General features: G+C 36.5%; 2 protein-coding genes across 2 annotated transcripts; both read left to right on the top strand.

Moving 5' to 3' along the window:
- The first annotated feature begins 1,570 nt into the window (after window positions 1–1,570).
- On the top strand, window positions 1,571–2,509 carry LOC118628528 (olfactory receptor 51A4-like). Its single transcript, XM_036259517.1, has one exon. It carries the CDS (start codon window positions 1,574–1,576, stop codon window positions 2,507–2,509), a length of 936 nt encoding a protein of 311 aa, XP_036115410.1. The 5' UTR covers window positions 1,571–1,573.
- A 7,664-nt stretch (window positions 2,510–10,173) lies between these two features.
- On the top strand, window positions 10,174–11,168 carry LOC118628495 (olfactory receptor 51A4). Its single transcript, XM_036259487.1, has one exon. The coding sequence runs from the start codon at window positions 10,194–10,196 to the stop codon at window positions 11,133–11,135; it is 942 nt and encodes a 313-aa protein (XP_036115380.1). The 5' UTR covers window positions 10,174–10,193; the 3' UTR covers window positions 11,136–11,168.
- Window positions 11,169–12,909: the final 1,741 nt, after the last annotated feature.

Here is a 12,909-nt window from a genome sequence, read left to right as displayed (position 1 = left end):
GAGATATCAAATCCCTCAAGACAAATGAAATTTTAAAACAAACATGAAAGCTAACATCAAGAAAGAAACTACAATTTCAGTAAGACTACATGCTTATGAAAAAAGAAACTAGTATAGCAACTTAAAATGAATTTTGAAGTAGGCACACTTAAGATCCTCAAAAAATAAAACAACATAATAACAATAAAATGAATTTAAAATTATGGAAGAATTATTATATAGAAACTGAAATGAAAGATTTAAAAATAGCCTTCATTACAAAAGAAAGAATAATTGAAATAAAATTCAGTGGTTGGAATACATCTGAAACTAGACATAAATGAAGAGAGAATTATTAATTAAAAAGGTAGTACTAAAGAATGCATCAAATGCAACAAAACTAATTGAGAGTTTGAAAAGATTAAGCAATCTAACTAGGAAGTTAGAATGAGAAAATTCAACATTTTCCAGTAAGATATATTGCTGACTAGACAATGTTGAAAGTTATAATAGCAGAGGATATTTAAAAGTAAAGAAATACATGGATTTTCAGGTTGAAATTGCTGAATTTAAAGCACAGTAAGTTAATTATAAATCTCCACCTATGTACTACATATTGAGCTACAGAACATCAATAATATAGAGAATATCCTAAAAACTAGAAGTGGGGCAAAAATCTTAACTAAAAAGGATGAAAGACCATGTGCCAGCCAGCAAGAGATAGATGTACATGAAAAATCAACTGAGGAGTATTTATTGAAGGATTTCTCTATGGAGATTTATACAAGGTTAAGAAACAAAAGAAAATGCAGAATCATTTAAGGATCTATGGTAGGAAAGAAGGATATAAAAGAGAATGACCAGCATAGACTGATAACAGATTTTTGCAACAAAATCTTGTAGTATTTTTTGTATCACTAGTAATCATTAGAAAACATAATAGAGATAAATGATCCTATAAATAATAGCAACAAAGTCATATGGATTCTAAGAATAAATTTTACAAAAGTTGTAAAATCCTATACAGAGAAAATTATCACATATTTTTGAGAGACATAAAAAAATTTGAAGAAAGAAAATAAAATGCATATTTACAGTAGAGGACATTGTATAAAATGCATTACTTGTCTCTGAATTATATGTAAATTCATTGAAATGTTAAAGACAATCTTAATGGTACATAGATTGTAATATTTACATAATAAGAGCAAAAGTCTCAAGTTCTTGAATTGGAAAATAGGCACCTACATAATTATTTTAGCTGACCAATCAGTCTTTGTATAGAACTTATATCTGTTATAATCCACATCTATTGTAATCATTTCTGTTGTAATTTATATCGATTCCATTTTGATATCAACTTGTTTTCCTTTTCTCTCAGTTTTTGTTTCTAGTTGGATATTGATGTCTACTTTTCTACCTTTTTTTTTTTTTTTCATTTAAGTTAGTATGGAAGAATTATGTGTATATCACCTGGATTCATAAGCTGTCAATGATTACAAGAAGATAGAGTCGGATATTTGAGCCACTCTATTTGGAGTACTGCGGAAAACCACCCCTGAGCCTCTCATCTTGCTTTCCTCCTATACCTGGCATGTACATCTTCAACACCTCTGAAATTTCTACCTTCTTCCTGATTGGAATCCCAGGGATGGAGTATGCCAACATTTGGGTCTCCATTCCCATTTGTCTCATGTACCTTGTCGCCATCCTGGGGAACTGTACCACCCTGTTTTTCATAAAAACAGAGACTTCTCTGCATGAACCCATGTACTATTTTCTCTCCATGTTGGCTATCTCTGACCTTGGATTGTCCCTCTCCTCTCTCCCTACCATGCTAAGGATATTCCTATTCAATGCTCCAGGAATTTCCCCAGATGCCTGTATTGTCCAAGAGTTTTTTATTCATGGATTCTCAGCAATGGAATCATCAGTACTTCTCATCATGTCTTTTGATCGCTTTATTGCCATTTGCAATCCTCTGAGATATACCTCCATTCTGACCATTGCCAGAGTCACCAAAATCGGGCTTGCTTTCTCCCTCAAAAACATCTTGTTGATCCTCCCTTTCCCTTTCACATTAAAACATCTAAGATACTGTAAGAAAAACCTCCTTTCCCATTCCTACTGCCTACATCAGGATGTCATGAAGCTGGCCTGCTCTGACAACAAGGTCAATGTTATCTATGGCTTATTTGTGGCTCTCACGGGCATCCTAGATTTAATGTTTATTTTCATATCCTACATGCTGATACTGAAAGCAGTATTGAGCATAGCATCAAAGAAGGAAAGGTTCAAAGTCCTCAACACATGCGTCTCCCATATCTGTGCTGTACTCATCTTCTACATTCCCATTATTTCCCTAGCTGTCATCTACAGGTTTGTCAAACACAGTTCCCAAATTCTTAGGATTCTCATGGCTGATGTTTTCCTCCTGGTACCTCCACTGATGAACCCCATTGTATACTGGGTGAAGAGTCAGCAGATAAGAAATCTGGTTTTAAGGAAACTGTGTCACAAACACAGCTGACAGAAATGCTTAATCACAATGAAAACCTAATCAGTTAATGACATAGAACCAGCAGAATGAATCAATAAGGAATTACATATATACTAATTACATTAAAATATTATTTCTCACCCTGGCCAATGTGGCTCAATCGGGCCCCACACTTAAGGGTCTTGGGTTTGATTCCCAGTCAAAGGCACCTACCTGGGTTGCAGGTTTGATCCCTTGTCCCAGTTGGGGCACATGTGGGAGGCAACCAATCAATGTGTCTCTCTTACATTGATGTTTCTCTCTCTCCACCTTCCTCCCTCCCTCCCACTCTCTCTAAAAATCAGTGGAAAAAATAATCTTGGGTGTAGATTAACAAATATATATATAAAATTTCTCAAGTGTTTATTGAGAATGAAGATTCAACCTTGCAAATTTGTTGGATTAGGATTTAGGATTAGGGGTTTTATGTAAACAGAAAATGTATTCTAAGATTCCACTTTTATCCAGCTTGCTTTACTAGTATATGGACACAACCTATGCTTGCCATTTTTATCATGCTTAAATTAGTATTTTATGTGTCCACTAGAGAATTAAGAGTATACATTTATATGAAAACTGAATAGTGATTAGAAGTTACAAAGGGTTGCCCTGGCCAGTTTCTCAGTGGTTAGAGCATCGGCCTACAGACCAGAGAGTCCCAGATTTGGTTCCCTCTAAGGGCACGTACCTCAGTTGCAGTTTGTCCCCGGCCCCAGTTGGGGTCATGTGGGTGGCAACCACTCGATGTGTCTCTCTCACATTGATGTTTCTCTCTCTCTCTCTTCCTCCCTGCCTCCCTCTCACTCTAGCTGAAGATAAATGCACAAATGTCCTTGGGTGAGGATAAAAAAAAAAAAAGGGGAAGTGACAGAGGGTTGCCTCTTTATTTAAGATATCCCCTTTCACACACCATTTTCATTTTTATGAAATATGCCTACGCCCTCAGGGAATGAACTTGAAATGGGCAATGACACACACAAAACCAGTAAAACAAATAAAGATGCACACATGCAAAGTCTTAAAAAATAAAAATAATTTAATTCATTCATTAATTTTATGCTTAAATATTTCTTTCCTGAGCCTGACGTTATCACTCTCTAAATTATACAGGGTAGAAAGTTTCCTGTCTTTCAGGTTTCTATGGGAGTACTACTTAATGTCCTAACTCATCATACTGTATATAATTTGTTTGAGTCTTTCCCATGCAAGAATGTAAACACTAATAAAGACTAATCTTCAAAAAAATATAACATTACATCTCTCACAAAAACATAAAATGAATATTTATTAAAGAGCTTATTTAATTCATTTCTAATGAAAGAACCAGGAATATGATATAATTAGTTCGAAGGAGAGTCCATATAAAAGATACATTTGTAGATAGAAATGTTGACATTAATTTGCAAAGGGGTACAAGTGTGGCTTCTTCTACCTTGAAGTGTTATCAGTGGAAGTGGGATATCCCTTTCCCCACTAAGTCCTGGGGGTGGTGTCTTTATATCTTGAGAAAAAGAATTTTTTCTGAGACTCACAGTAATGAGTGATTTTTATTTGGGTGGAATTAAATCTCTGCATTTCCAACGTCCCATTTCCCTTAATCCAGTCCTGGAAGAAGTTCGGCTGGAGATTCAGTAGAGCTAAAAGCAAAGCCAGTGTCCAAGGTTTTGTTCTATGTTGAAACCAGGTCCAGTTCAGCATGAGACAAGTTGCAGTTCATTAGTCCACTGTGTATGGGGTCCACATGGCTGTGGACCAGGGTGGGCAAAGGCAGGAAAGCCAAGAGAGTATGCCCCTGCAATAAGAATTACAAGAGAACCAAAAGCAACCAAGTGGGCCAACAGGGAGCACTCTTTTGTTTAGGAACTTAAATATCTCAAATTTCATGCCTTTGCAGTGGCCACACCTACTCTGGCCCATGACCTGATCTCAGGTGTGACTGACAGCAAACAGCTTTCTGACATCACCCCAACTTTACTGGACATGTATCTATCTCCCCCCTGTTCAGTCCCTTCTCCCAGTGATCTGATCTTCAGGGATTGGACCAGTTGCTCTCTGGAAAGTGTAAAGCTTTATTAGCTTCCTAGTGAAGCTATTTAAATGACATGTCTATAATACTTGGCCTTCCTTTTTCTTCCTTCCTATTATTAATGACTAGGTTAATTACAATGGTATCAGAATGACACATAGCAACTGACCTTCCAACAGACAGAATTTATTTGTGTGTCTACAAATATGAATTATTTTGATTGCTATATTTAAAAAAATTAACAGGCTAAAAATGGAGTCATTTGCCCAAGACAGCAAACTTAATTGCAACTTCAACCCTTCCCAGAAATGTGATCTTTAACCAGTCAATCTGAATTTTCCTAATTAAGGATAGTGAGGTAATCTGAATGATAAAATCCCTACATTTCTCTTTCCCAAAAAGAAGATTATGGCCTGAAATTATGCTTTATTTTGTTACTGACTTCCTTTGCCCAGTCTCCTTCTGTCTACAGAATTCTTTCATTTTATATAACTTCTCAGAGCACCTCTCTGTTTACTAGATGGGATGCTGCCAGATTTAAGAATCATCAAACAAAACCAATTAGATTATTAAATTAATTCAGTTAAAGTTTTTGTTTTTTTAACAGCTGATCGTATCTACAACTTACAGCACCGGAAAATTACTCAAAAGCAATGAAAACACAAAATCCCCAAATAATCAGAATCAGATAACCCATAAGGACCTGTTGTTAATCCTTACCCGAGGAAATTATATATATAATCACACACACACACACACACACACACACACATATTTAGAGAGAGGGCAAGGGAGAGAGAGAGAGTAACATTGCTGCAAGAAAGAAACATTGATTGGCTGCCTCCTGCACACCCGACACTGGGGATCAAGCCCTTAACCTGGGCCTGTATCCTGACTGGAAATCGAACTAGAACCTTTCAGTCCATGGGATGACGCTCAATCCACTGAGCCATACCGGCTGAGCCCAAGGATATTTTTTCCATTAATTTTTAGAGAGAGTGGAACGGAGGGAGGGAGGGGGAGAGAGAGAGAGAGAGAAAGACATCAATGGGAGAGAGACACATCAATTGGTTGCCTCTTGCACAAACCTCAACCAGGGCCACAGATTGAATCTGCAACCCAGGTACATGCCCTTGACTAGGAATCAAACCTGTGACACTTCAGTGCTCCAACCACTGAGCCACATCAGTCAGGGCCATATGATGTATTCTATACAATGTAGAATTTTCCACTGACGCTCACATTTTTCCCTGTAGTCTCCCCCATTTTAATAAAATATAATTTCAAAGAAAGTTTATTCTTGATCACAAAAAAAAAGCCTCCCTCATTAGATTTGTCCTCCTTATTTATACAGATGCAGAACAAATGTTAATTTACCAGACAGGACTTCTTAAGTTTGCAGTGCTAAAAAACTTCCATACAGAACCTCAGACTGGATGTTTAAAAGCTTTTTTATATGGTATATCCAGTATAGGAAACTATAACCAAAAAATTGTCTCCAGAATATTATTCCTTCAGGTATCCGTACATTTGACCAATGTTTTATTTTTTCAAACTCCCCAAAACATCCCAGGATCCTGACCTGACATAAAAGTGACCTCTCTCCTGATGCAGGTTCTTGGCTTTACACAGGAAAGAATTCAGACGGGAGCCAGCACAGAGTTTAAAGTGAAAGAGGGTTTATTAGTAAACAGTGGGACAAAAAGAAGACTACTCTGAAGGCAGAGCAGCCCCGTCCTACTGGGATTTGCTTCTTTTCTTGGGGTTCATTTAATCGAGGGGTAGGGCATTCAATAAGGGGAAGAAATATTCCAAATTTTTCCAGGAAAGGGGTGGAGACTTTTAAGAAGAACTCTGTTGGACATTTCACGACCTTTTAGGACTTTATGTTCTAATCATGGCGGCTCAAGGTGTGTCATTTAGCATGCTGATGTTGTACAATAAGTATATAAGGTATATAATGAGGCCAGGGGTCACCGTAAAGTGACATTTGTTCCCATGTTGGATTGAGGTGGTCTTCTGCTGGTTCTAAGCCATAAATCTGTGAGTTGGTCTTACTATCTCCTTGATAGTCCCTGTAGTTCTTATAGATTAAGCCCTTTAATCACATACCTTATCTCATTGCTACCTCTGAAAGGGATGGGCCTATAGCAAAATAACAGGTGCCAGGGAGGAAAATTTTTTATTCCAACCTTCCAAGGTTCTTTGGCTGGCAGTTAGGATAAAAAGATTCATACACTATTTTGAGCTAAAGGAGAAAGGAGGGTAGAGGTCTGGGGCTTCAAAAAAAAAAGGAAGACAATTCATAGGAGAATGGGAAGAGCAAATGTTTGGTTAAAAAAAAAATGTTCCTTGGGCCATGCAGAGACAATGGACACAGAGAAGACTTGGATCTCCAGGCCCTGCCTAGCTTCCCCCAGTCCACCACACCTAGCCCATATCCATTGTAAATTATCTCTGGTAATAGTTTTCTTCCTGGTCCAGACCTTTTATCTTAATTATTTAAGGCAGCTAAAGGGGAGATTATAAACTATTCCTGAGTCTGTTTGGGCCTTAATTGTCTGTAGCTCAAAATAGTTCACATGTCAAAGTGACACATTCTGGGTGTACTGAATGTACTGGCCTGCTCCTATCACTTTGTCCTCATTAAATAAACAAAAGGCCAACTTTCAGAGGCAAACTGAGGAAGTACCAGCTGGCCTGATACTCCTGTAAATGAATTTGTCCTCTAAGCGAATTGGTTAGTTTTTACAACTTAGATAATAGAATGAACAGCAGGATAGATGTATGCTGACCCAGTTCACCCAGTTCCCTTTCGCCTCAGCTCCCTCCCACCTCCGTTCCCTCCCACTTATCACTGACTGCCTCCACTTCTGTACTTGCTTGCTTGCTTTTCCCCAAGGCCAACAAGAAATGCCAGTTGCAGAAGTTTGTAACAAACTCCCTATAAAATAAAAAATTAGCTGAATGTTGGGGCTGATCTTCGAGAACTGGGCATCAGTCACCAGCCGGCTTTGCTCTCTATTTGGTTTTAATTTGGCTCTGGTGGTCTCTCTGTCCTCTCGCACCACAACACTGGGAAGATTTGTTCTGCATCCCTTCACAAACTAATTTATCTGGGAGGGCCTTGTCAGCACAGACTCTGTAAAGCCAACCCTATTTCTCTAGAAGTGACCAGTTATACCTGATTTAATGAGCAGCATTCGCAAGTATGACATTGCAGAAAAGGCCTTGGTTGCATAGCTAATTTTTCAAATTATATCCTGATTAAAAAGAGGACAGGTTATCTTTCTATTCCTCCTCCAAGAATATGCTTATTGATTTTAGAGAGAGGAAAGGAGAGAGAACATGGGAGGGCACTCAACCAATTGAGCCACACAAAACAGGGCAAGCCTTCTTACTTTTTATTAGTATTTATGGGTACTAGACTTAATGGGGGATCACTTTGTAAGCTATATAAATGTCTAATCACTATGCTGCACACCTGAAACCAATATAACATTGAATTTCAACTATAATTCAAAATAAAATAAAAGAGTTTATTGCAGAGGGTTATGGTAAAACTTTGTTATGCTTCCTATGATTAACTCAATAATAGCTTCCATTAAAGACTACATATTAATAGAGGTGAATTTATATTATATTATATTATATTATATTATATTATATTATATTATATTATATTTCAATGTAAGCTTACATGTTCCATATTATATCCCAAAATGAACTAGTAGGCAGTTTAGAATGCTGAAAAGAACATAGAACTCTCATTAATTCATTCAACTGGTAACTTCCCAAATATTGATGGACCATGATGATTGCATGCAATATGTTTAGTTATCAGGAAACTGACAGACCTGAGTTTCTACTTTACCTCTACTATATAACTCCAATATGATCTTAGATAGACTATTTGAACTTCTTGAGAAACATTTTCTTCATCAGTAAAATGAAGATGGTAATTGCACTTACCCTTATTCAAATGAGTCAAGAATACACGATCATCACCCAGTAATGAATGAAATTCAATAGTGGAAAATTTTGAATTCTCAATAAATGATCACCATCAATATGTCCAAAATGTGGGACAGAAAGGATTAAGGGGCTCAGTGTTTGGGCTTGTGAAATATTAAGCTTAAAGGTTTATTGTGGTGATAGGTTCCTAAGAAAAGCGAAAATGTGGAAAGAGAGAAAATAGAGTCTGATTTGGACAAGTAGATTTTTAAAAAGATTTAGTGAATTATGTCTAGGAGTGGCCATAAGAACTGGTCTAGGCATCAGGAGTAAAGCCTAGGCTAAACATACATGTCATAGGGTGTCTGCCCTACATCGCTTCCTTTAATGCACAGGTTCAACTCACAGCACCCGTGTTTTAACTTTGTCTAGGGCAGAGGAGTGATATCTGGGCCAAATACCCAACAAAAGTGTCAGAGATTTTGCCTAGAATTTACCCTGTCTCTCCCATACTTGGTTATTAAGAACTTCTCTAACCAAAACAGTCCCTAATTCAAGGTGTACTATTTCATATCCTTAGTCTTAACTATCAGTGATTTACTGCATCTTCACATGTTTATTCTTATTCTTAGAGAAGATACAAACTGGCTGCAATCTCTAGGGACCTCAGTGCCCCTCGAGCAGATGATTAAGGAAAAAGAAAGAAACAAGCCCTTTTTATATAAGGCAGAGTCTTTGGTGGCAGACAAATTGGATGCTTTTATGCTGGAATCCTTTAGCCAGTCTCAAAAGTGCTCTCCAAAATATACACTCTCTGGTAAGTACTCAGATATTCTTATCAATTTGACTTTTATTTTTACTTCTCTTTTTTGGCAGTTAACCTTATGCAACTTAATGGTTCCAAAAGTCATATCTTTAGGAAAATTGTTTCCTTCATAGACTGTATAAATGGACTATTCATCTTTTAGAGGATCTGTCTTCAGCAGAATTCAAATTCTTCTAAATTGTGATATTGACCACTTCGGGTTATTAGTCTCCTACCAACATGACATGCTGATCACACATTCCTAGCCAGGAGAAAATTGGAATACTCTGTCAGTGATCTCTGCACTGACTGTCCTTACAAATAAATAAATGGTTTGAAAACAGTGGGGATATTTTAAAGAATATTTAAATAATCAACAGTTTTCAGAAGACTGGGAATAGAACTAAGTTTGATGTGATTTTGAGAAGATCTCAATTCTGTGGGAGTTACAAGAGGTAGGAAGAAATCGAGTTGTGAGATTCTTTGCTTTCATGTATTGCTATTCTAGTAATCATATAATCTACCCAGCATCTTTTCTAAAATGTGAAAGCAAATAGTAAAGGATTCCAGATTAATTGACTAGGGTTTAGTAATATTTTACAGGGAAAATGAAATGAGATTTATATCTGAATGCAAAATACATTTCTAGATTCTCTATAAAAAACACATGCCAAAAGTAATTTTTCTAATCTTTGATATAGATAGATTCTAGTTCAAAATAGCATCCATTTCTCATTATATTATGGTCATATAAATGCTTTGTTCTATCAGAAGAGAGCTGAAAATAAGCCAGAACCTTCAACAATGGCTTTTTTTCTAACAAATTTCCAGATATTCATATTTTACTAACTCAAAATTTCTCTTTCATTGCAGAGCCCTCTCAATGCATCATGACAATTATCAACACATCACATGTTGAAATCACCACCTTCTTTTTGGTTGGGATTCCAGGGCTGGAATATGCACACATCTGGATCTCTATTCCCATTTGCAGCATATACATTGTTGCTCTTCTAGGAAACTACACCATTCTTTTTATCATCAAGACAGAGCCCTCCTTGCATGAGCCCATGTACTATTTCCTGTCCATGTTGGCCCTGTCAGACTTGGGTTTGTCCATATCCTCTCTTCCCACTGTATCGAGGATCTTTTTATTCAATGCTCCTGGAATTTCTGCCAATGCTTGCTTTGCCCAGGAATTCTTCATCCATGGATTCACAGTATTTGAGTCCTCGGTGCTCCTGATCATGTCATTTGACCGCTTCCTAGCCATTCACAACCCTCTGAGATACAACTCCATTCTTACTACTGTCAGAGTTGTCCAAATAGGAATGGCGTTTTTTCTCAGAAGCTTCCTCCTGGTTCTTCCCTTCCCCTTCACTTTGAGAAGCTTGAAATATTGTAACAAAAGCCAATTATCTCATTCCTACTGCCTCCACCAAGATGTCATGAAGTTGGCCTGCTCTAACAACCAAATTGATGTCATCTATGGCTTTTTTGGAGCACTTTGTGTTATGATAGACTTTATGCTGATTGCTATGTCTTACATTCTAATCCTCAGGACAGTGCTGAAAATTGCATCCCAGAAGGAGCAGCTCAAGGCCCTCAATACTTGTGTTTCACACATCTGTGCAGTGATCATCTTCTATCTGCCCATCATCAACCTTGCCATTGTTCACCGCTTTGCCAGGCGTGTCCCTCCTCTCTTCAATGTTCTCATGGCAAATGTTCTCTTACTTGTGCCTCCACTGATGAACCCAATTGTGTACTGTGTGAAAACTAGGCAGATTAGAGTAAGAGTTGTAGCAAAAATATGTCAGAAGCAAATATAATAGTCATATATAGTAAAAAACCATATTGGGTGAATGTCTTGGGTAAGAAATTAAAGGTGAGTTTGAACAAACCTAAAACTTGACACAAATAATTATCAATATATTTTTCTTGTTAATATTATCAGATTTATTCTATTTAAACTAGATACTGAGCAGAGGCATAAAACCAGAACAGGAAGCACATTTCCTGGGGTCTCCATCCAAGTTAACAAAAAATAAAATAGATGCCTTATGATGTTGTCTCTTTTTAAAGCAACAAATCCAGTCAAGACAGACAAATGGCATGTCTAACCTTCTGACAGAAATTGGTTCTTATCTCCACATTCAATTTATCTATACTAAGTTCTATTGATTCTAAACACAAATTATATCTTAATTTTATCTTCTCTGTATTTCTTTTTTAATTATCCTAGCATGTCACAAGCAAGTCTATACGTGACCTTGACCCTCTCTACCTCTTCAACAATATCATATAATCAAACTTCAGCTACACTGGCCTTCTGAAAATTTATTACATTTACAATTTTTTCTGTTTCTTGTAAGTTTTCACATCTGACTCCTTTTCTTAGAATGCTCCTAACTTCAATTTTATATAACTCATTTCTATCACTTTTAAATTTCAATTTAATTCTGTTATAGCTTGCCTAATCCTGCAGTTCAAATTATTACCCTCTTTTTAAAAAATCTATTCAATTGCTTATTTATCATTTATTCTTTCTTATTATTATAATTTTTAATTACAGATAGAGTTGTTTATATTTATTCCCTTTTTTTCTACTTCCTAAATAAAGTATGCTATCAATGAAAGCAGCAGAACATATATATTTTTGCCTTTGTGCCTAAACTAGGATGTCTCTAATGCAGAGTAGATCTCCAATAAATAATTGTTAACAACTGAAGGTAAAAACGAGGCTATGTTTGGGGAATGGGGAATTATTTATGGATGAGTTCAGTAATAACTCATAATATAGTAATAACATATTCAGTAACAACATATAGATAGATTATAACTTTTTTAAAGTTGTGTATTTCAAAGTAGGCATATCACAGATGGGCAAAGCTTTTGAAAATAGAAATATCATGTGTGTTTAGAGAAGAATTTATTGTCTGGGGTTTGATGGGTGACAAATAATCAAATTTCCCTTCCTAATATGACCTACAATACTTGTATATCATAGGACAAATTTTTAGCTTTTTCTTGTGTCTATTCATTGACTTAAGTCCTCTTCACATACCACACCAACTCTAATCTCCTACACTTTTATCCTCAGGTGAATCAAGAAACAACTTCTAGCAGGGTCAAATGCTTAAAGAGCGATAATCAGCCAGTAACTAGATAGTACCTCACAATCAATGAAAACTGTTTTATAGAGATAAAAATTATTTGTGAACCTCTAATATGCACAAGGTATGCTTCTAGGAATATTGAGACACATTTTCTCTTTTGATTCTCACAATAACCCATTTTTAGAAAGTACTTTTTCTATTTTCTTAGTTGAAGAGATTGAGTTCTGAGAGATTGGCTTAATGAATTCCACAAAGACAGGAACCTGGAAGTTAAACCTTGTCTTTTATACCCCAGGATTATATATACTATCTTGGCTACATTTCAGTTTTCACATTAGGGATCTGTTTTCACAATACTTTCTTAGTGTAGGAAATTCTATTATCAGATCAGGGCACTAAGTGGTTCTGTTTCTGAGGTGCATAAATTTTCAAAACCTCACAGATGCAGCCATAGACACGGAGGGCTGCAGCACAGCAAAGCACTAGA

The sequence above is a fragment of the Molossus molossus genome, unplaced genomic scaffold (genome assembly GCF_014108415.1).
Source record: "Molossus molossus isolate mMolMol1 unplaced genomic scaffold, mMolMol1.p scaffold_m16_p_13, whole genome shotgun sequence".
Taxonomy (NCBI): domain Eukaryota; kingdom Metazoa; phylum Chordata; class Mammalia; order Chiroptera; family Molossidae; genus Molossus; species Molossus molossus.
This window is presented reverse-complemented; position numbering and strand designations above follow the sequence as displayed.

Excerpts from the sequence above, each read along its gene's own strand:
- LOC118628495 (XM_036259487.1), top strand. The coding sequence starts at position 10,194 with ATGACAATTATCAACACATCACATGTTGAAATCACCACCTTCTTTTTG.
- LOC118628528 (XM_036259517.1), top strand. The coding sequence starts at position 1,574 with ATGTACATCTTCAACACCTCTGAAATTTCTACCTTCTTCCTGATTGGA.